Genomic DNA, 23665 nt, shown 5'->3' on the forward strand with positions numbered 1-23665 from the left:
CCTGAAACTGACAACAGCTCTCAACTGTCCTTGATTTTACCTCATGTATTTGTCACATGTTCAATCTGGTAAATCACTGAGCATTGCAGTCAGTCAGTGTACATCTTATTGTTCAGAAAATATGTGTGGATGTAAAACCTTTTGTTCTATTAAATTTTTTAACTGAATTAGAGCAACATTTAAAAATATTCCTAATTTTGGGCCTTTGTCCCCCCAAACATTATGTTTGGCATTGTTCACAGTTCTTGAACAAAGAAGTTAATAGCTCAGACCATACTCTTCTTAAGATAAAGACTTGAAATAAATGAAAGAAAATAAAGCCGCCAGTCCAGCTAGATATGAGCTCAGCGATATTCCAAATGAATATGTAATGGAGCTGAAGAACAGATTTAAAGGATTAGAGCCTGTGGACAGAGCTCCTGAAGAACTTTTAGCAGTGCTCCTTATACTGTCCAGGAGGTGGCAACAAAAATATTCAAAATAGAAAGAAGATTAAGGAGGCAAATATCTCTCTGTAAATGCTTTTGAAAGCAAAAGGAGATAAAGGATGTTTAAATGAGCAGTGAAAATAACTAGAAGAAGATAACAAAATAGAAAAAACAAGAGAGCTTTTCAAGGACTGTCAGTATTAAGAGAAAACGTCTAGGTAAAAATGTGCAAGATAAAAGACAAAGATGTTAAGGACCTAGTAGAAGTAGAAGATATTAAGAATAGGAAGGGATATACAGAAGATTTATAAAGGAAGGACCCTAACACCACAATGTTTTCTCTGATTTACACCCTGACAACACCATAGTGTGTTCTCTGATTTACACCCTGACAACACCATAGTGTGTTCTCTGATTTACACCCTGACAACACCATAGTGTGTTCTCTGATTTACACCCTGACAACACCATAGTGTGTTCTCTGATTTACACCCTGACAACACCATAGTGTGTTCTCTGATTTACACCCTGACAACACCATAGTGTGTTCTCTGATTTACACCCTGACAACACCATAGTGTGTTCTCTGATTTACACCCTGACAACACCATAGTGTGTTCTCTGATTTACACCCTGACAACACCATAGTGTGTTCTCTGATTTACACCCTGACATCCAAGACAGTGGAAGTAAATGGGCCTGCTGATGACACAGGTCTCAGATGGTGATAAAAATCTATCCAAAATGTTTACAACCCTGAAAAATAATGAAATAATGCAGCTGAAGTTCTACATGGTATTTTGCCAGGAAATCTGGAAAGCACAATGGATTGGAAAATGCTAGTTTATATTCCAATCCCACAAAAGGGCAGAGTAAGAGTGTTCAAATGATTGAACAACTGCACTTATTTCACATGCTAGTAAAATAATGCTAAGGGATCCCGCAAGACAGACTGTAGCACTATATGGACCGAGAACTGTCAGATGTGTAAGCTGATATTAGAAGGAGAAAAGGCAGCAGATGTCAAAATGTTAGCTAACGTCTCCCAGATAATAGATAAAGCAGTAGTGTAGTAGAAAATATTTACTTCAGCTGTATTGATAACTCTAAAGCCTTTGACTGTGTGGAACACAACAAATTGTGGCAAGTTCTTAGAAAAATGAGAATAGTAATTCACCTCCTTATTTGCATCTTGAAGATTATCTGTATAAAACAAGAAGCAAAAGTTTAAACCAAATATGGAATATCTTATTGTTCTGCTTTCCTAGTCTTGAACCTTAAGACTTTATATTGTCAGTCTACTTATTTTATTTATTCACCAATTATATAATGCAAAATCCTGTGAATCAGATATTAGAATCCGAATAGCTGTTGAGAGATTAACAACCACAGATATGCAGGGGATATGCCACTACGATTGCTAAAAATGAGGAAGAGCTGAACGCCATTTTCATGATGGTGAAAATACAAAGAACAAAAGCTGTCTTGGTGTTCAACAAAAAAAATATTAATAAAATTCTGTCACCTTTCTGCAGATAGTGACTGTAGCCATGAAATTAAGATGCTTGCTTTTTGGTAGGAAAGTTGTGGCAAATCTGGTTAAGAGTTTTAAAATAGCTATGACATCAAATTGGCAACAAAACTCCACATAATCAAAACTATGACTTTCCCAGCAATAACATCTGACTGAGAGAGCTGTGAGGTTGTGTGTCAGGAAATCAGTATGTTGCACTGTGGTGTTGGAAAAACGTTTGACAATTGGACAGCAAGAAGATTAAATCAATTAGTACTTAAAGAAATAAACCCAGCCTGTTCACCACAAATCTCAAAAAAATAGAGTGCTTCTGATACCAGACAAACCAAAATGAATAAATACTGCAGTAAAAAAAGTTGTCAGAGGCTGAGAGTCAGATAAAACACTTTAATAATACACAGACAGAAAATGTAGGTGAGCGCTTTCGTAGTTGCCTGCTTCCTCAGACCTTAATACAAAGACAGTTCGCCAAAACTGCATTTAAATATTATTACAACCAATAAAAAACACTTTTGTTAATGAGGCAAACTCGTCTGCCTAAGAACAGGTTTTAAAGAGACGGTACTATTTACGCCTGAAGGGGCATATGCTTTGAAATCAATTATCCAACTCAGTTCAACACATTCTGTTTCATTACTCACATCACCTTCTCTTCGATTTTCAAAGATTTTTTTGCAACACCAGAAACTTGAAACTATGATTATCTCCTGCTTCTGAAACATGCTTAGCTACTGCATTTGTCAACTTTCTATTTCGTATGTCATTAAGATGTTCCAATACCCTCTCTTTCAGCATGCGATTGGTTTTCCCTACATAGAAACATTCACAAAATTTACATCTGGCCAAATAGACTATGTTTCTAGTAGAACAATCTGCATAAAACGAAAACTCTATGGGCTTCGTAGTGACCGAATGTATCACCATGTATACCGGCCAGATATTGGAAAAGGTTTTACAAGTTCTGCATGCATACAAAATGTTCCTTATGTCTGTTCTGCTTGTAACATAGCTGCTTCAAATTTTTACAATTCTTGAAACAGAAACTAGGGGTAGAGTCTATTGCCATACTTATTTTAGGATCTGTTAGCAAAACTGGCCAATTCCTCTTCACTACCTCACAAACTCTATTCACCCCTGCTGAATAAGTCAAACACATTCTATTCATTGCTTTAGTATTAGATGTTACATCTCTTCCATCATTAATAGGAATTTGCTCTTGAAAAGTATGGTTTAGTTTTTACTCTTTCCAATTTCTCAGCCTCATCCATACCACTTCGTATATCCTTAGCTTTATACCCCCTATCCATAAGATCCAGAGTGAGTCTATTCAGTGCTTCCTGTAAGGGTTATGCATTTGTATGTAGTCTCTTGCATCTTAGTACCTGATTCTTAACTACATTCCTAGTAGAGTGTCTAGGGTGCATACATGAATGAAGTAGTATACTATTTTTTCTACATTCCTTCCTATATTGTTTAGCGGATAAATTTCCTAATATATTTTTGGTAATCATTACATCTAAAAAACTAATTTCATCCTTGGAGTAGTGCAGACTAAAAGACAAATAGCTCATACTACTCTGTAAAAACTGTACAAAATCTTTTAGTTTAATTCCATCACCATGCCAGATGAAAAAAATGTCATCCACAAAACGTTTATAGAAAGCAACATTCTCCTTGAACCTATGATTACTACAGACTATTTCCTTTTCCCAATTATCAAGGACCAGATTTGCATATGTGTTGGCACATGCTGTGCCCATGGCAACACCTACAGTCTGAAGGAAATACTCATGTCCAAAGAGAAAACATTATTCTCTAAATTTAGATCTAACAAAGTACAAATCATACTTATTTTAAGATTACTGTATTTAGTCTCTCTTACAAGAAGTTGTCTTACATTTTCAACCCCTTCTTCATTTGGAATGATGGTGAACAGAGATTTAACATCTAGGGTGACAAAGAAAACTATTTGAATTACCTCCACATCTCTATCCTTTACCCAGTTAAAAAGATGTTCCAGGAACTGCTTACTGTCCATCAGCACTGTACCTATCTTGTCCAGAAAACACCGAAGTTGCTTCTCAGCATATATAGCAGTGGTTTTGTGATCCAACCTCTACCAGACACTATAGGTCTAAATGATGGGTTTCTCTGATCCTTGTGCACCTTAGGCAAACCATATATCACAGGTATGGTCGGATGCTCAACAGAAAGGTATGTATATAATGAGTAATCTATTAGATCTGTTATAAACATGTCATAAAGGTAAAAATTCAATCTGTTTATAATACCATTAACCTGATACTTCTGTAGAACTGCATACACTCTACTATCATGAAGCATATCATACATCCTATTCATGTAGTCCTGCTTGTCTAAGACTACTATGCCACCCCCTTTATCTGCTGGTCTGATAATCAAGTGCTCATCTCTCACCAGTAAATTCAAAGCCTCATATTCCTTAAAAGACAAATTAAAAAAGTTTGATTTGCTGCCAACATTAAATCTTTTCCTTAAATCATCTTCACGCATATTAATAATAGCCTCCATGACTATCAGAAACATTATATTCATCCATATAAATGGTTTTTAGCATAATATTTCTAGCAAACATTTTCAACTCTAAAACTGTTTCCACTATATCCAGCTTAGTCGCAGGTATAAATGATTGACCCTTGTTCAATACTGCCATTTGGTCTCGTGTCAATTCAGTAGAAGATAAATTAAAAACTAAATTGTTCATCTTCGATTCTGTGTCTGTGGGCCCACCACATTTGGACCTCTCGTCATGAGTGGAGGGTCTGCTTTCATCCTCAACCCTCTCTTGCGACTGCATGACCTCCCTATCCTCTTCTCTTGTCTTATAGGCAAGGCTTTATCCAAAAAAGCCGAAGACAGCCTATCACCTGAAACAGTCACTGCTGTAGTATTGGTCAAGACCTTTGGTCTCACTGCTGCATCTTTAAATCCATCAGTGTAGCCATTAACCAGCCCTACATCTTTTTCAGTATTACAGCCCTCAAAGATATTAGCTCCTACTTCCCCTGTATTACCAGGGTCAATGTCATGTTAGCGACTTCATCAGTGTTAACAAACATTTACAATTGAACTTAATTCTGAGTCAATAACAACATGTGCTTCTTCAGTCCTGAATGCACAGTCAATAGTACTTACTTGTTCAAATGCATTCATTACATCATTTCCAATGTTTATGTTGTCCGTTGGCATATTGACTTGTTTACGAGCTTCATAATGCTCGATTAGCAGACAAACCCTATCCGCATTGCCCTTAAATGATTTCTCTGCATTTACAGAATTCTGAACCGGAGAAATGTTACCATTTGCAGGTTTCTCCTTTTGAGAGGCAGAAAGCCCTTGTGCAGAAGTACCCAGTGTGCATCACCCACTAATGCGTTGTTCAGTAGTGTTTGCTGCTGGCCTCACTAACGTGTGTGCTCCTGATAACGCTGTGCTTTCAACAAGCTCAGTTAGTGCATTGCTTCTCGGCCAGGAGAACACATTCCCTTCACGGAAATCCATGAAATCTCTTCATAGCCTTTTTATCTTTTCTTTTTCCAGCTTTCTCTCAAAGAGGGAAATGTTCAGCAAAAGTTTGTCTATTAGCTGAACATACACATCCCCTTTGAAGGAGCTGGATAAATAAAGAGTTAGATCGTTGATTCCTCTGGCTAAAGATTCTTCCTCTGGTTGAAAGTAGTCATTCAGTAGTGCCATGTAATCCAGGCTAAGCTGCAAATTCAGTACTTGCCATCTTTTCAGATGTTCTGGCAAACTATCACCATATAGGAGGGCATTTTAAGCACTCAAAGCCCTCTGGGAACTATTTTATGATAGATGGCAGCCTCAAAATGATATTGTCTGTTATGTCTGTTCTGCTTGCAACATAGCCGCTGCTTCAAATTTTTACAATTCTTGAAACAGAACCTAGGGGTAGAGTCTATTACGTTAGTGAGGCCAGCAGCAAACACTACTGAACAACGCATTAGTGTGCGATGCACACTGGGTATTTCTGCACAAGGGCTTTCTGCCTCTCAAAAGGAGAAACCTGCAAATGGTAACGTTTCTCCGGTTCAGAATTCTGTAAATGCAGAGAAATTGTTTAAGGGCAATGCGGATAGGGTTTGTCTGCTAAACGAGCATTATGTAGCTCGTAAACAAGTCAATATGCCAACGGACAACATAAATGTTGGAAATGATGTACCAGTGGGCGTGAATGCATTTGAACAAGTAAGTACTATCGACTGTGCAGTCAGGACTGAAGAAGCACATGTTGTTACTGACTCAGAAGCAAGTTCAATTGTAAATGTTTTAGCCGCTGTTAAACCATTTATGTTTCTAATGATAGTCATGTTTTTAAAAAAACAAGTATATTCACACCAGATAATTCACCAGCAATGGAGGCTTTTATTAATGTATGTGAAGATGATTTAAGGAAAAGTTTTAATGTTGGCAGCAAATTAAACTTTTTAAATTTGTCTTTTAAGGAATATGAGGCTTTGAATTTACTGGTGAGAGATGAGCACTTGATTATCAGACCGGCAGATAAAGGGGGTGGCATAGTGGTCTTTGACAAGCAGGATTACATGAATAGTATGTATGATATGCTTCATGATATTAGAGCGTATGCAGTTCTACAGAAGTATCAGGTTAATGGTATTATAAACAGATTGCAGTTCTATAGAAGTATCAGGTTAATGGTATTATAAACAGATTGAATTTTTACCTTTATGACATGTTTATAACAGATCTAATAGATTACTCATTATATACATACCTTTCTTTTGAGCATCCGACCATACCTGTGATATATGGTTTGCCTAAGGTGCACAAGGATCCTAGAAACCCACCATTTAGACCTATAGTGTCTGGTAGAGGTTGGATCACGGAACCACTGTCTATATATACTGAGAAGTAACTTTGATGCGTTCTGGACAAGATAGGTACAGTGCTGATGGACAGTAAGCAGTTCCTGGAACATCTTTTTAACTGGGTAAAGGATAGAGATGTGGAGGTAATTCAAAGAGTTTTCTTTGTCACCCTAGATGTTAATTCTCTGCTCACCATCATTCCTAATGAAGAAGGGGTTGAAAATGTAAGACAACTTCTTGTAAGAGAGACTAAGTATGGTAATGTGAAAATAAGTATGATTTGTACTTTGTTAGATCTAATTTTAGAGAATAATGTTTTTCTCTTTGGACATGAGTATTTCCTTCAGACTATAGGTGTTGCCATGGGCACAGCATGTGCCAACACGTATGCAAATCTGGTCCTTGATAATTGGGAAAAGGAAATAGTCTGTAGTAATAAAAGGTTCACAGAGAATTTTACTTTCTATAAACGTTTTGTGGATGACATTTTTTTCATCTGGCATGGTGATGGAAGTAAGCTAAAAGATTTTGTAAAGTTTTTACAGAGTAGTATGAGCTATTTGTCTTTTAGTCTGCAGTACTCCAAGGATGAAATTAGTTTTTTAGATGTAATGATTACCAAAAATATGTTAGGAAATGTATCCACTAAACAATATAGGAAGGAATGTAGAAAACATAGTATACTACTTTGTTCAAGTATTCACCCTAGACACACTACTAGGAATGTAGTTAAGAATCAGGTACTAAGGTGCAAGAGACTACATACAGACGCAGAACCCTTACAGGAAGCACTGAATAGACTCACTCTGGATCTTATGGATAGGGGGTATAAAGCTAAGGATATATGAAGTGGTATGGATGAGACTGAGAAATTGGAAAGAGCAAAAACTAAACCATACTTTTCAGAACACATTCCTATTAATGATGGAAGAGATGTAACATCTAATACTAAAGCAATGAAGAGAAAGTGTTTGACTTATTCAGCAGGGGTGAATAGAGTTTGTGAGGTAGGGAAGAGGAATTGGCCAATTTTGCTAACATATCCTAAAATAAGTATGGTAATAGACTCTACCCCTAGGTTCTGTTTCAAGAATTGTAAAAATTTGAAGCAGCGGCTATGCTACAAGCAGAACAGACATAAGGAACATTTTGTGTCACACCGTAGGGGGAACCTATGCATGCAGAACTTGTAAAGCCTGCTCCAATATCTGGCTGGTATGCATGGTGATACATCCAGTCACTAAGAAGCCCATAGAGTTTTTGTTTTATGCGGATTGTTGTACTAGAAACATAGTCTATATGGTCAGATGTAAATTTTGTGAATGTTTCCATGTAGGAAAAACCAATCATATGCTGAAAGAGAGGGTATTGGAACAATGACATATGAAATAGAAAGTTGACAAATGCATTAGCCAAGCTATGTTTCAGAAGCAGGAGATAATTATAGTTTCAAGTTTCTGGTGTTGCAAAAAATGTTTGAAAATCTAAGAGAAGGTGGTGTGAGTAATGAAACAGAATGTGTGGAACTGAGATGGATAATTGATTTCAAAGCATATGCCCCTCCAGGCTTAAATAGTGCTGTCTCTTTAAAACCTGTTCATAAGAAGAGGAGTTTGCCTCATTAACGAAAGTGTGTTTTATTGGTTGTAATAATATTTAAATGCAGTTTTGGTGAATAGTCTTTCTATTAAGGTCTGAGGAAGCAGGCAACTGCGAAAGCGCTCACCTACATTTTCTGTTTGTGGATTATTAAAGTGTTTTATCTGACTCTCAGTATCTGACAACTTTTTTTGCTGCAGTATCTGTTCACCACAAAGCCTGATTGTAAAACTAAAACTGAAATTCTTGAAGCACATAATGTAAACACAGTGGTATGACCAAAGGCACAAGACAAAGGGAACAGTAGAGGCTAATACAGAGAGCAGTACTGAAGTAATAAATATACATTTGCAAGAACGTAAAGAATCAGTAGCTGACAGACAGGTCTGCGTAATAAAGTCATTGAAGTCACAAAGATTAGGAATCAACTTAATGAAAATGTTTGTTAAGAAGTAAGAATGGGGTATTTCACGTAATGTGTCCTTTAAAAATTACAGATCTTATGTAAACAGTTGTTTAGACTCAGCTCTACTCATGCAATTACTACTTTTTTTAAATAGCTTTATTAAACATGACATTTCTAAAAGGTGACTTAATTAAACATACAGTAATAGAAACAAAGCTATAACATTTCCATTGTTGTTTTCATGCAGTACAAACAGATCTTTTTAACAGTTTTCTTTCACTTTAACATTATATAAATTGGTCAATTCCCACCTCCCCTGAAACCTCACTCCTCCTCCTCCTGATTACTACTCTGCACGTATTGTTCCCACAACTTCCATGTATTTAGGTCAACTTTGCTCCTTCCGTTTTTCAAAGATTCCACCTCCAAATTATTTTATCCCTTTTTCAGTATTTCCTATGGAAAAGGCAAATGATATACAGACATACTTGCCTGAATTTAAGTGTGGTATATCTTTAAACTTATACAATTACTTTAAGCCTGTCAGAAGGCACCGATGCTGCCTCTCAAATACATAAACAATACAATGTTGCCATATAAAGTGTGTTTTCCTTCTAACAATGAAAAAAAAATAAAAATAAAACATCAAACACTGTGTAAACGCAAACTTTATAATCTTTGAGGCATGCTATTTCCAGACAATAAAGGAATAACCACATATACACTTCATTTTGCAGTATTTACAACCATTATCATTATAATTTTCAACTTTACTTACCTTGAATTCATATGACTCCTCAATTATGACTTCCAGTTTACAATGTTCTCCCAGTATTGGCTTGCCCATTTCTGCAATTCGTTTGGCTTCTTCACCCTCAGCTGTAGGTGCAGTGTTTTCTGCATCATCTACATATATCAAAAAGAGATGAAGTTCATAAAATCAACCAATCTCTAAGAAACACTTTTATTTGTTATTAACTGTCTTTTCGTTGTGCACCATATACATTTTTCATATGGGTAACACAGAAATAATTGCTTACATTAATGAATATAATAATCAAGTGATCTGATAATACAATATAACCTCACTGTGTTACTTTGTATTTCTTTATACCAACAGATTATGAATAAACATAATTCTGCCAAGTTGGGGCAAAAGCTTTCAAATGATAAAATGTACACATATGAGTATATAGCTATGTATGTTTAATACTGCAGGGATTCATAAGTCTACAATTAGCATGAGTATGAATGAAGGAATGGGCAATTTAATAGTTTTAACTACACTAATTATGGGAAGTCATTGGGGATGCCTGGTAACAAGACAATTCTAGCCTGAGGTATAGCCAGGGTGAGGTGAAGTGGCAGCCACTCAGTGTACAAGGCACTAGAAGACAAAATCAGTCGTTACACTGCTGTACTGGCATTGAGAAATTAATTCCAATGTCGCATTTATGATCAGGGCTGACACATGTTAACAGGTAAACTTCTTTTCTGGATTAACCTAGAACAAATACCAGGTTAAGTGACTTGTTCAGCATCACACAGTAGGCAAACAGAAACTGTAGGAGTCAAACTCAGAATACAGGGGAAAGCTGATTATCATCTCTCATGCCTCTTATTCTGTGCTCATGTATTTGTTTGTCTGTTTGTTTCTGAATTAAGCAGTCCAATTGGGATGAGCTCATTCACAGTGTAGGCCCACAGTGCAAGCTCATGAAGAAAAGCTTTGAATGCATCCAGTTACAATACAGTGGCAAAGTAGATTTTATAATAGTAGCACAAGTATCTTAGGTTTACATAACAAAGATAATTTATATGAAGTAACTCTCCTAAGTTTTGTAAAGGTCAGTCAGTGCAATACATCACATTACATTTTATTCATATATTATTACAGTTAGACTATGGCAGAACAAGACAGATTAAATGAAGAATAGTTATCAATATGCTATCTACAAGCAGCCTGAGAAAAATGCATATTTCAGCTTAAAAACTTGATAGCAATAAACAGTACTTGATAACATGTTCCTGGATATGTACTATAGTACTGACAAGAGTATTTACAATAACAGTTTGAAACTTGGAGGTGGCTGACTAAATGTATCTCTTATGTAAGACAAGGTAGAGAGGAAGGAATCGTAAGGAATGTAAGAGAACACACAAAAATAAAGAGAACCCCAATTTGGGGGAGGAGTTAGAAGGGACAAATAAAAAACCAAGAAACAGGATTGGAAGATAGGATTCAAGAGTAGCATGTGAGGTGCACGAGCAATACAAGAAAGCTGTCTTGAAGAAAATATGGCAAGGAAGTGACAGATGATACCAGAAATAATAAATGGATTAGAGAGCACATTGACTGGGGTGGAGGGAGGGGTATAAATTAAGTGCTGCTGAAATCAACAGTAGGGAAAAAGAGTGACTAGAAACTTAAGGTCACCACTATTAGACTGGCAATGTGTCACACTACTTATACAAGACAACTTACTACTCATGGCTGTTTTCAATCAGATTTGAAGGATCAATACTTGCATATTTGTCATAGGTCAGGTGACAGCTTATTGTAACACTGTCCAAATATTCCTAATACACTCAATTTCTTAAAATGCTAAATTAAACTGCCATGACTGATAACATACTTTTGTTTGTTTGTTATATTACCAACCTGAAATATCGTGCTTTATCCACCTGGGTTGCTCTATAATTATAAAGAAGCTTTCTTGTTTTTCATATTCTTCATCATCAACAATCTTGACCTGAATGGTTTTCCTGTAGAAATACATGAAAAACAAATGCATTTACAGTTTCTTTCCTTTGCATTCGTATTTATGAATTCTTCAACAATCAACAGCAAAGATTAAAAATCTGTGCAGTTTACTTACTGGTGCTTTTCAGATTATTGTATGTGATGCACAGGCAAAGTATAACCAGCTATTAATGTATTTTCATCATAGAACACACAGGTAAGGTAATATATTTGCTAAGAAACATGCAAAGGAAAAATAGACCGTGTTGCTGTCAGACAGAATACACATTTAATTATTTTCTGTGGAGAAGCTTTACTTTTTTCGGCTGTTAAGCCATCATGCCATCATATTTACAAGAGCCAGTCTCAATATTACAGAACTCTGGGGAAGGATGTCTAGGATAAAAGTTCTGTTGAGTTTCGTGATCATCATCGCAAACATGCTTGCCTTGAATGACACCTCATCTAATAGCAGACTATTGTGCTCTTACTTCCTGCGTCCTTTAGAAATCATTCCACACTACACTGTCCACCAGAAAACATAAATAAATAAAATAAAATACCTAATGCTTGTAGTAGTTTGATCAACAGAACTGCAGAATTTGCCCTGCCTTTTCTAAGCACAGCAATATATTTAAATAAATATTTTGGAACCCACATTCAGACTGCAGCACTGTCACTTCACTGCAACAACTGAGCTTTTAAAACCTGCAAAAGCAGCTATTGTGTACCACCTTCAACCTATGAGCCCTGTTCTGCAGTACTCTGCAGAGCAAAATCACAGCATTTCTTCTGATCACTTCCCAATAGTTAAATACATAATATGTAATATACTTCCAGGCTGCAGCACTGACACATTATTTATGTATTTATTGTAAAACAAACAATTTCACAAGGCAAGACTGTTTGCAGGGGTGAACTAGAAGAACTTTCTGTTTAAGTGACTTGCTTTTATGTCACATAGTAGGCCAAAAAAAGGCAGATAGAATCAAACTCTGAACTACAGGATGAAGCTCATTAGCAGTTCATAGCTTTAATCTCCTGTACTAAACTGCCAACCTAATTCCCAACCATTTCCTTGTAAATGCTCCATCACTTAAAAAAATAATAATCAGGCAAATCCATCAGTGCTCCTGTTTGCTCTTCCACTAGGACTTGAATTTCATTTGTAGGGTCTGACCTGGCTTAGTTATCTCAGATGGTAAGATTACCTTAGCCCTGTGGAAGTACCTTCTGAGCTAACTGTAGAAGCATTTCATCTACCTCATACTTTTGCAGATGCATTGCAGAAACAATACTGTCTAGTTTTCTAGCTCTGCAGGCATAGAGGGATGAAGCACTGGCTATGAACCTGGCAACTGAGTTCCAATAATGGCTCCGGCACCAGCAGGAGCTAGAATGAGGCAAAGAAGGGCTGCAGTTTTGTTGGCTTGTCTCTCTGTGGAGGGCGTATGTCTGGGCACTCACTGCTATTGTAGAAACCCAGGTCGAGACTGGAGATCTCCATAAGCACTATGTTTGAGGAAGGCAGAGCTCTCATGAGGGTTATATATTGCCTGCAGAAAGTGGTGTCACACACTTGCTGACACCCAGTAGTACTGGGTATGTGCAGTGGGGTTAGCAGCTTAAACCACCCTCCCCCCAACCTTGGATAGTTAACAACTCTTAACTCTGCTGTTTGACTCCTGCCTGTGGGAGGGAGAGAGGAATGAATGCGGTGTAGGGCTCATATCCCCATGTTGAATAAATTGGAAAATGGAGAGAGCAGAAAGAAGGATGTTTGACAGTAACTGAGATAGGAAGAAAAATATTGTTCATTTCATTTCTGCCTCGGGCAATTTGAGAGTCAACTTTTGTATTTCAGAAATGTATTTCTGATTATTGGCAGTAAAAAATCTAAGAAAGAGAACAATAAAACAACATTTTGGTCCTAACTTTGGCAATACTCTGTGTTTTGTCAGCTTTGCATAACAGAGAAGCTGATGTATATTCATTAACTCCACCCAGTGCATATGCTTGCTTTTTACTTTGCACTTCTTTATGCATCTGCAGGAAATAATTTTGTTGTTTTTTTTCTCCTACTCTAAGAAGGACACTGTTTTATTACTAAAACTACTGGACTGGTAGGAATTGTATCACCCATTGTAAGAAGTACATTCTGCTTCACTATTAGCATAATTGTGATTACAGGAGTTACGTTACAGTACTATGCTATTCATCTTTGCCTTATAACCTGATGAGTCTTTGTCTAGTTCCTGTTCCTACTTCTGCATATACCCACTTATTTGGACTCCTTTTCTCTCTTCCATCTTTTAGGTAAGCACAACAGCTACTGCTTTGATTATTTGCTTCTTTTTTTTCTATTCTTGACTTTCCATCATCCATTTTCTTCTGTCTTTGAGAAACTCAGCAGCTGGGGTCTTAATTATTAGGGCGGTGCAGTGGTTAACGTTGTCACACCACAGCAAGAGGTTCTCTGGTTCAATTTGAACAAAAAAGCCAGCACCTTGGAAGAATGAAGCATCCACGTTTATTGGAACCTGGCTGGTTTCAGCATAAAGCTTTCATCAGTGGTACATCTCAGATAGCAGTTCAAATCCTGCAATAAATACCTGATCCAATTAAATGTCCATGACATCATTTCCTGTTCAAAATAAAACAAAGTTATTGTGATACCAAAACCTAGGCACAAAAAATCATATTCAACCGCATAAAAAGTTAATAGAACCTATAATGCGCTTGTACTTGATTGATAAATACCATTTATAATTCAGTTAGGAAATTATGATGCTCTATGCACCATGTATTAAGTCCAACCTAGTGGTATCCAACACATGATGGGAAGGGAAAATTGTTAAAACTCAGCAGCTGGGGTCTTAATTATTACGGCAGTGCAGTGGTTAACATTGTCACACCACAGCAAGAGGTTCTCCGGTTCAATTCTCAGCTTTGGTGCCTTCGGTGCGGAGTCTGCATGTCCTCCCTGCATTTGCATGAGTTTCCTCTGGGTGCTCCGGTTTCCTCTCATATTCCAAAGACATGCATCTGGAGCATTTCTCCCAGGGCCTCCTCTGAAAATGGGCTCTGTCATAGTTGAAATTTCCCGATAAACAAATAATAAATAAATAAATAATAAAAATATATTTACTCATTTTCTCCATCTTGAGGATTCCATCGCATCATCCAACACCAAAGTGTCAACTGCTGGCCCGTATAATGTGTCTGTGTGCCTTTCTATGTCACCCCCCCACACACACACTTTCTACCTTATAGGCCCATGCATGTCATTCAGTCCTTCTCCTACAGCCTCACTTAAATCCAAACTATATCAAATTATTTTCCTATATAGTTCTGCTAATCCTAACTATCTTATGCTCTGAGTAGGACATAATCCCTGCAGAAGGTCAGGAGACCTCCCACAAGTCATTTACATGGCAGAGAAGTATTGTACTCTGACTGCAATGCTGGAGATCTGGGTTTGAATAGGAGGCCCAGTCAGTAAAGGAGACATCCAGAGAGGTGGGATCTAATGGCTGATGTTGGTTCTCCTTCCTCACAGGAAGGATTTGGAGTTTTACTTCCACTAAGGCACTCTCTACCAGATGCCTGGGACAAGGTCTGTGACGTACATTAGGAAAAGGAGACAGCGTACACCAAGTGATCCATGCATCCATCCTCAGCCCCTTTTCCCATTTTTGCACATGGGGTCAGGGTGTCAATTCAACAGTGACAATCTTCTCAAGCCAAGGTTTACACCACTGGGTGGCTAGCCCTGCCCTGGTAGTTATACTACTCACTCGCACACACACTCACTCCTAGGGGCAATTTAGAGTGTCCAATACACCTGATGCATGTCTTTAGAGTGTGGGAGGAAACTGAAGCACCTGGAGGAAACCCACACGACCGCAGGGAGAACATGCAGGCTCCGTACAGAAGGCACCCTAGCTGCCGAGAATTGAACCAGTGAACCTCTTGCTGTGAGGCGACAACGCTAACCGCTGCATCACTGCAGCAATCCAGTATACCAAGTGATCCCCAACCCAATATTCGTGTATTAAAATATTTAAGACTACCCTCAATATTCATTTATTTAAGTGTTCAAGCCTACCCAGAGTACTCATATATTCAAGCCTACTGCCGGTATTCATGTATTCAGGAATACCCCCAGTATTCATGTATTCATGCTTTTATTGGAAGGTTCACTGAGATATCCTAAGCTCATTTATGATTTTTTTATTTTTTATTTATTCTTTGTTAACCAAATTAGCTCCACTAGGCTAATGGGGTCTTTTCAGAGGAGACCCGAACTGGTATTTATACTTCTAAGGGAAATTTGGCCACGGATTTGGGGAACTCACCCTACTCTTTGGAGCTGCTAGCTGGCACTGGAGGGTTCCTACAACAGCAAGAAAGCTGTAACATGGAGGACGAGAGCAAAGCTATAGAGACTTTGGAGGTAGTAACTGAGAATTTGGAGTAAAATCTGTTCAATATGAAATTCAGAATGTAAATAAAGATTCCTGTGTGGTGGATATAACAAAAAAGCATTTAGCTGTCTCTACGGAGAAGGAAATGGGTAAGCCTGTTGAAGTGGTGCAGATAACATAACTGGTGTCAGGAGGGCTTGCAGATGATGTTCTGTTAAAAATAGTCCAACAGGATGATCCAGGTGATAGTTCTGCTGTTTTTTGGGAAGATATGGCAGATTACCATCCTCAGCATTTCTGAAAAAGTTATGTGAAAAAGAAAGCAGGTAATGAGGTAGAAGAAAGTGCAGCAGTTAAAACTTATGCAGCAATGACAAAGTAAAGAGGAACCAGCAACAAACTGAGAAGGGGTCTCGTTTTGTGGCAGCAGATAATGAAGTACTATGCAGCAGTGACAGCAGGCAGAAAAGGAGAGCAGCAACAAACTGTAAGTAAAACTGTTTTTTAAAAAAGGAGAGAAGACCAACTGTGAGAATAAGAACAAAAAATGGCACTGTAATAGACAGATACCATGCATGGGACAATTTGGTAACTGTTCTGAGTTTTAAAGCTCAAGAAATTTAGAGTTTTGTACATATTGGGACAGAAACTTTTTGTGACTTTACATTTGATGGACTTGCATCGATGATACATTTTCTGGAACTGTGTAACAAAAAGGATATTTATCTGTGGAAAAAGAAGTTATGTACTCACCATAGCGTTCCATGTTTGTTGTCCATCTCACCGTGCATTCTTACAATGATGGGTTCAGAGCCGATCATCGGCTCCAACTCGGCGGAATACACAGCTGAAAGATTCAAACTTGGTTCGTGGCAAGTAGGTATCCCATAATGCAGTGGTGTAACTCCCCAGATCTTGTTTGCTGCTACTACTAAATGAATTGTAAAGAACCAAATACATATATATATATATATATATATATATATATATATATATATATATATATATATATATATACAAATATATGCTATCCCCAATGGAAGGAGAAACAAACTGAAGCAAGGAACTCCTGAAGGTAGTAAAACATCCACCAGGTCCACAAGGAGTCTTTGGAGGGTTCGTAAGAATGAACGGCGAGATGGACAACAAACATGGAACATTATGGGGAGTAAATAACGTCTTTATGTGATGTCCTATCTTGCCTTCATTCTTACAATGATAGGACAGCATCCTTACCACCTTTACCCTGTGTGACTAACAAGAGTATACCTATAAGCATCGTGGAACCAAAGGAGGCTAAATCCACTTTGTAATGCGTGATAAATGTATGAGGAGTAGCCCAGGTAGCTGCAGCACAAATATTATCCATAGGAATTCTGGCCTGAAAGGCAGAAGACATAGCCAGTGTTCTAGTGGAATTAGCCTTAACCTTAAATGGTAAATTTCTGTTATTTGAGGTATAGATGAATGTAATGCAGTTTGAGAGCCAGTTGGAAAGAGTAGTTTTTGAAAATGAGCTACCCTTTTTTGCATCTGAAAAGTAAATGAACAACTGGTCAGATTTTCTAAAATCTTTTGTCCTATGCAAATAGAATCTGAGTTGTCTGTGGACTTCCAGTTGATATAACTTGTATTCTGCCTTGTTGCTGTGATTAGGAAAAAACACTGGAAGCTCAAGAGAATGTTAGTTGAAGAAGAGACTTTAGGTAAAAAGGATGGATTAGTTCGCAAGGATACCCTATCCTTATGAAATATCAAATATGGAGGTTTGAAAGATAGGGCTTGCAACTCTGATACTCATCTAGCAGATGTTATAGCCACCAGAAAAATGGTCTTCCAGGAAAGGAAATTGAGGTCTGAAGATGAGGAGGGTTCAAAAGTTGGTAATGTCAGGTGAGATAGAACAAAATTTAAATTCCAAGGAGAAAGGGGTTCCTTAAAGGGAGGTCTTAATAAGGAGGCACCTTTCAAGAAGGCTCTACACAACCTGTGTGGCATTAAGTTCGAGGTAGGATCACCAATGTGGAAATTTGAGATTGCAGCGAGTTGTACTCTGATGGTTGCTACAGCTGAACCCTGTTGGAAGAGTTCTGTCAAAAATTCCAAAATAGAGTGAATGGGCGCAGAAAAGGGGTCAATATTCCTGTTTTGAGCCCAGAGGGAAAACCTTTTCCATTTGCTAGAATACAGTTTTCTGGTTGAAGCTTTATGAGAGGACATCAAGCTATGTTTAACTGTTGGAGTGAAATTCTGAAGCTTGACTAGATTGGGAAGTGGAGCAGCCAAGCTGTCAATTTGAGGGTGTGGAGAGAAGGATGAAGCGCACTTGACATATGTGTCAGTAGGTCTGGAACTGGGTCCAGAGTCCAAGGCTTCTCCTGAAGATGAGGCCAAAGGAAGGGGAACCAAACTTGACAAGGCCAGTAAGGAGCAAAGAGAATCATCCTGCTTCCCAAGGACTGTGCTTTATGAATGACTCTGGGTATGAGAGGAAATGGAGGAAAGGCATACAGAAGTCCCGAAGGTCAATCGTGAGCAAGTGCATCTCTCGGTGTCTCTGCCAGGAGAGGGATTAGGGTAAAGTAGTTGCTGCACTTGGCATTCATGGCAGTGGCAAAAAGATCACAGCAAGGCAGACCCCATGTTCGGAAATTCCTTTCTGCTACGTTCTGATTGAGAGACCACTCATGAGGCATTAAAATTGCCCTGCTCAGCTTGTCTGCTATCACAGTGGACTTCCCCGGAATGTGCATTACTATTAGAAAGTGCTGGGAAGAAACTGTCCATTGCCAAACACTTAGGGCCATGTGACAAAGAGGGTAAGATCTGGTTCCCCCTGCTTGTTTATGTACCAAACCACAGACATATTGTCTGACTGTATCACACTTGTCCCTAGAGGGAGTGAGTCGTGCAAGAAGCACTGCCCTCATCTCTAGGACATTTATATACAAGTGAGCCTCGTGTTCTTGCCATATACCTTGGACTGTTCTCCCCAGACAATGCCCACCCACCCTATCTGGGAAGCGTCCGTTTTCACCGTAGCTACAGGCTGTTGTGGAAGAAAGGGACTCCCTATGGTCACATGGCTGGAGTGTATCCACCATCTTAAGTCGCTTTTGCATGATTCTGTTATCCTGATTGGGTGAGACATAGGAAGCTCTTGAAGTGACCACTGGGAGAACAACAGTCATTGAAGGATACTCATGTGTATTCTGGCAAGAGGAACCAATGTTATTGTGGAAGCCATTGTCCCTAATAATCTTAGAATTATCTTTGCTTTCACCTTGGTTTTGGGAAGAAGATAAAGTATCTGCTGTCTGAGTACCGAAACTCTGTCTATTGGAAGATGTGCTACCATAGTAGCGGTGTCTAGATCTGCGCCTATAAATGTAATATGTTGACAGGGCAACAAGGCAGATTTTTGAAGTTGAATGTAATACCCAACTGAGCGCAAATGTCCAAAGTCAGATCCCTGGCTTGTTGGAGTAGATGCTTGGTGATGGCAGACAGGAGCCAGTCATCTAGATAGGGAAACACTCAGAATCCTAGGTGCCTCAGGTGAGCCGTGACTACTCCCATGCATTTGGTGAACACTGTGGGGGCTGTAGTGAGACCAAAGGGCAGAGCTCGGAACTGATAACGACTGGCTCCCAGCTGGAAGCATAAGTACCTTCTCAATGCCCTGTCCATTTTTATGTGGTAGTAAGCATCTTGAAGGTCTGTCGAGCACATCCAATCATCTTTCCCAAAAAAGGAAAGTATAGACTGCAGTATCACCATTAGGAACTTTGACTTCTTGACAGATTTGTTTAATTTTCTTAGGTCTAATACGAGTTTCCTGTCCCCTGTTATTCTTGGCACCAAAAAGAATCTTGAGTAAGTTCAGAATCCTATTTGGTCTGTAGCGACTTCTTGGATGACTCTTTTGTGCAGCAACTTTTGAATCTCTATAGTTGCTTGCTCCCTTAGATTGGGTGGAACATCTGGGATTGTTCTGGTCTGGTGGAACAGGATCAGAAAAGGGAATGGAATATCCTCTGGATATTATTCTTTGTACCCACTTGTCTCTTTGATAGTTTGCCAGGTTTCTGGGTACATAGATAAATGTCCCCTGACTGCCTCCAGTATAGAGCAGTTGGGGCTCCTTTCAGGAGCCCTGATAAGGGCATCGGCGAAAGGAATCAAGGTCACCCTGGTTCTGTGGGCCCCCCCTGCCTCTAGGGCACGATCTACCATTGTTACCTCCCCATCTGCTCCTGGGGAAGAAATCACCCCATCCATCCTGGAAAACTCTCTGGGATCTTTTGAACCACATTTTCCCACTCTTCTGACCTTTGGAATAAGATCTTGAATGTATGGAAAATGTACTCCAATGCCAGAGAGAGTTTTTCCTTCCTGCTCGCAATGGGTGAGAGTGCCTTTTACTTTGGGTCCAAACAGTGAAGAGCAATCAAAAGGAGCATTAGTAAAAGTAGACTTAAAGGGCTGTGCAAAATTGCACAAGCGCATCCAGGAGTGTCTCTGAAGGGAAACTCCAGAACCCGCTGCCCTGCTTGTTCCATCAGCTGCATAGGATATCGGCCTCATGGAGGAGTTGATGATGGAATTTATGGTGGATAGCTGAGAGGAGACCTTCTCATTTGCCCCCACAGCCAATGTACCTTGTAGAGTATCTCCTAGTTCTTTCAGGAGATCTCTCTGTAGCCTTGTGAAATGCGTGAGGTAGTTCAGCGATCAAAGAGTACAGGTTGCTAACAAAAATACATGCTTCCCGTATCTGTCCATCATTCAAGAGTCTTTATTTGGAGGAAGAACAGATGAGGATGTCTCTGAAAGTTCCTTCTTGGTAGTTGCTGCCACCACCATAGCATCTACAGGTACCCCCTTAGTGAGGGAATCTTTCCCGAAGGAGCTGATAAGAATTTGTTTGGCATCCGAGGGACTGGTTCCATTGTGTCAGGTGACTCCCATGCCTTTTGACTAACCAAGTCCATTAGCTCATCGAAAGGTGGAGGCACCCAGGAGGCTGAAGGTTGAGATCCAAAAGCCTTCAGGTACACTGACTCCTCATCAGAAGGGGTGGTGGCCTGCCAGCCACCTCTCTGCTTTAGGATCTCTAGAATATCTGCAAATGAGATATCATCAGAGGACGACCATGGGGACTCTTCCTACTCCTCAAGGTCAGTGTCTGAAGTGATGGACTCATCTGGAGAGTCTACGTGCTTCCTCTTGCAAGTTCTCTTCCAAGGCAGCTGCTCAGAAGGATATTCTGGGGAGGCCTCAGAGGAGAGGGGTTCGCCCAATGGGGGATCCTGAGACTCTGGATCTCTGCTGTCCTGTGGAATGGGTGGTACTGAGACAGTAGCCAGTGTCTTAGGGAGACGAGTACTGGCATCCTTATGTGGAGCTGTAGAGCACACTTTTCATCAGTTCAAAGGCAGATCCCACTGGCTCCGAAAACTCCCCCAGCTCCAAGGTGACAGTGGAAGCCACCGGAACCAGCGAGATTGGACCAGAGGCCAATGTAGGAGCCAAGCTAACCCAGGCCAATGCTCCAAGGGGTAGGCTCAGCACCGAAGATGATAGGGCTGAGAATCCCATTCGAGGCTGACCGGGGAACCCCGGCTCCCAAACTCTCCGGACGGTGCCAAAAGTGTCGGAGTAGACGTCCGCTCCATGAACACTGAAGTGGGTCTTGGAATCAATGGATCCACAGTAAGTGGTACCAAGCACCCCAGATCCAAAGGTCCAGCTTGGCTCAGAGGAGGAACAACAGTGGGTACAACTGGTATAGTAGGCTCTGGGACCAAATGGGTCGGAGCCGAAAATAATTTGGTTAGCGCCTGCGACTTCAAGAGTCTGCGCACCACCCGCTCCATGTCATCATCAGATAAGCTCCTGGTGGACCTGGAGAATAGGGAAGGAGAACGAGACCTGTGCAAAATGAGAGATCTCAGTGTAGGGGAAACCAATAAAATATCCATGGACCAACTCCGAGAAGAGGTATCTTGCAGTTCCGAAGACTTTGGAGCTGAAGAACCAGGCTTGTCGATCAATATAACCTCCGACGGCTCTGAGGACTGTGGAACCAAGGAGATAGTAGCCTTAGAAACTTTTAGTAACTTGACTGGAGGCTCAGACTGAGCCGATGTAGCAGGTGATTGTCTCTTTTGAGGTTTGTTCTTTTTAGCAGAAGGAGAAGAAAAAGAGGAAGAATAACTGTGTCTAGCTTCCTCAAAAGTTGGCTTTAACAGCCCCCTAAGGATCAGTTTGTTTCTCTTTTCTTGTAAAACCCTGGCACTGAAGAAATGACAGAATGCACAATCCTCTTGTAAACGAATAGCTCCAAGGCAATACACACATATGACATGACCGTCAGTGATAGACATTTTTTGTGGATACTTCTGGAATTTTTTGAAGCCCAAAGGCTTATTTTCCCTCTCCTTTGGGTCTTTGGACATGACAATGACAAAGGCCACAAAATAACAAGAACATCTATTTACAAAACTACTAATCTATAGCTAATTACAAGAAACACTGAGGCGACAGACAACAAGGGAAGAAAATTGGGCCTCTAACTAAAACGGACCTATTTCCCATAAAATAAAAACACCAACTACAAGCCGTCTAACTAAAATGGGCGAGGAGCTTTCTAACATAAATGAGCTACTATTAAGCTATACGACATGACACAACAACAACCACTACAAGGGATACAGTGAGGCCTATGAAACAACGGCCAAAGGCAGCACCAAAGGGAATAATAGCTATAACAATTTAGATATTACTAGTTTGAAAGCTAGCTATCTAACTACAATGCAAGAAAAAAACATCCACTGTAATACAGAAAGAGATTAAATGTTCTAATAAGGTAAGAAGTAGAAAGATTTTTCACAACTTAGCCACAGCCAAGAACAGTGCATCCAACCTTGTAAAGTGGCAAACAAAATCTGGGGAGTTACACCACTGCATTATGGGCTACCTACTTGCCACGAGCCAAGTTTGAGTCTTTCAGCTGTGTATTCGGCCGAGTCAGAGCCGAGGATTGGCTCCAAAACCATCATTGTAAGAATGAAGACGAGACAGGACAATATAACATCAATTATTTATTTTCTGGTAGTACCTTAAATGTTAAAAAATTTACTTTTTTTTACAATTGATGAACTGTAAGAGGATGATGTTAAATATGCCTGCAAGGTCTGTGTGAAACTGTTGCTGATATTATGAAAGTTAGAGATGAGAGAAACTTATGGAATGGAGGTTGGAAGCTGCTTTGTGATATGAAAAAAAACAACATGGTGAAACACTTGTCAAGTGTTATTTTTGTGGCTGGTCATAGAAGGACGTTAAGATATGCTGATATGCCTAAATCATGTTTTTTTTGTGGGGAAGTTGTTCATTTAATTAATGAGTATGACAAAATACAGTGTATGCAACCAATGTGGAGAGAAAGGCCATACAACAAGAAGGTATGTGCCTGAATGCAGGTTGTTTAAAAAAGGACACTTTGGATGGATTGTTAACAAGAAACATTACATAATGAAAATGAAGGAGAAAGGGAAGAAAACATACATGAGGAAGGACAACAAGAGACTGGGGAGAGGATGAAATTGCTGAAGAAGAAACTGTAGAAGAAGAA

At 39.3% G+C, this 23665-nt stretch overlaps 1 protein-coding gene across 3 annotated transcripts in view; it reads right to left on the minus strand.

Moving 5' to 3' along the window:
• The window catches only part of SLC8A2 (solute carrier family 8 member A2), a 1241705-nt gene that overhangs the window by 438672 nt on the left and 779368 nt on the right, over positions 1-23665 (minus strand). For all 3 annotated transcript variants that reach the window (XM_044078494.1, XM_044078644.1, XM_044078567.1), the window contains 2 exons: positions 11519-11622; positions 9635-9762 (listed from right to left, as the gene is read on the minus strand). In XM_044078494.1, the coding sequence (XP_043934429.1) occupies positions 9635-9762; positions 11519-11622 (232 nt within the window). The remainder of the gene's footprint in view (positions 1-9634; positions 9763-11518; positions 11623-23665) is intronic.

This window comes from Protopterus annectens, chromosome 1.part0 (genome assembly GCF_019279795.1).
Source record: "Protopterus annectens isolate FY-2018-M chromosome 1.part0, PAN1.0, whole genome shotgun sequence".
Classification (NCBI taxonomy): Eukaryota; Metazoa; Chordata; order Ceratodontiformes; family Protopteridae; genus Protopterus; species Protopterus annectens.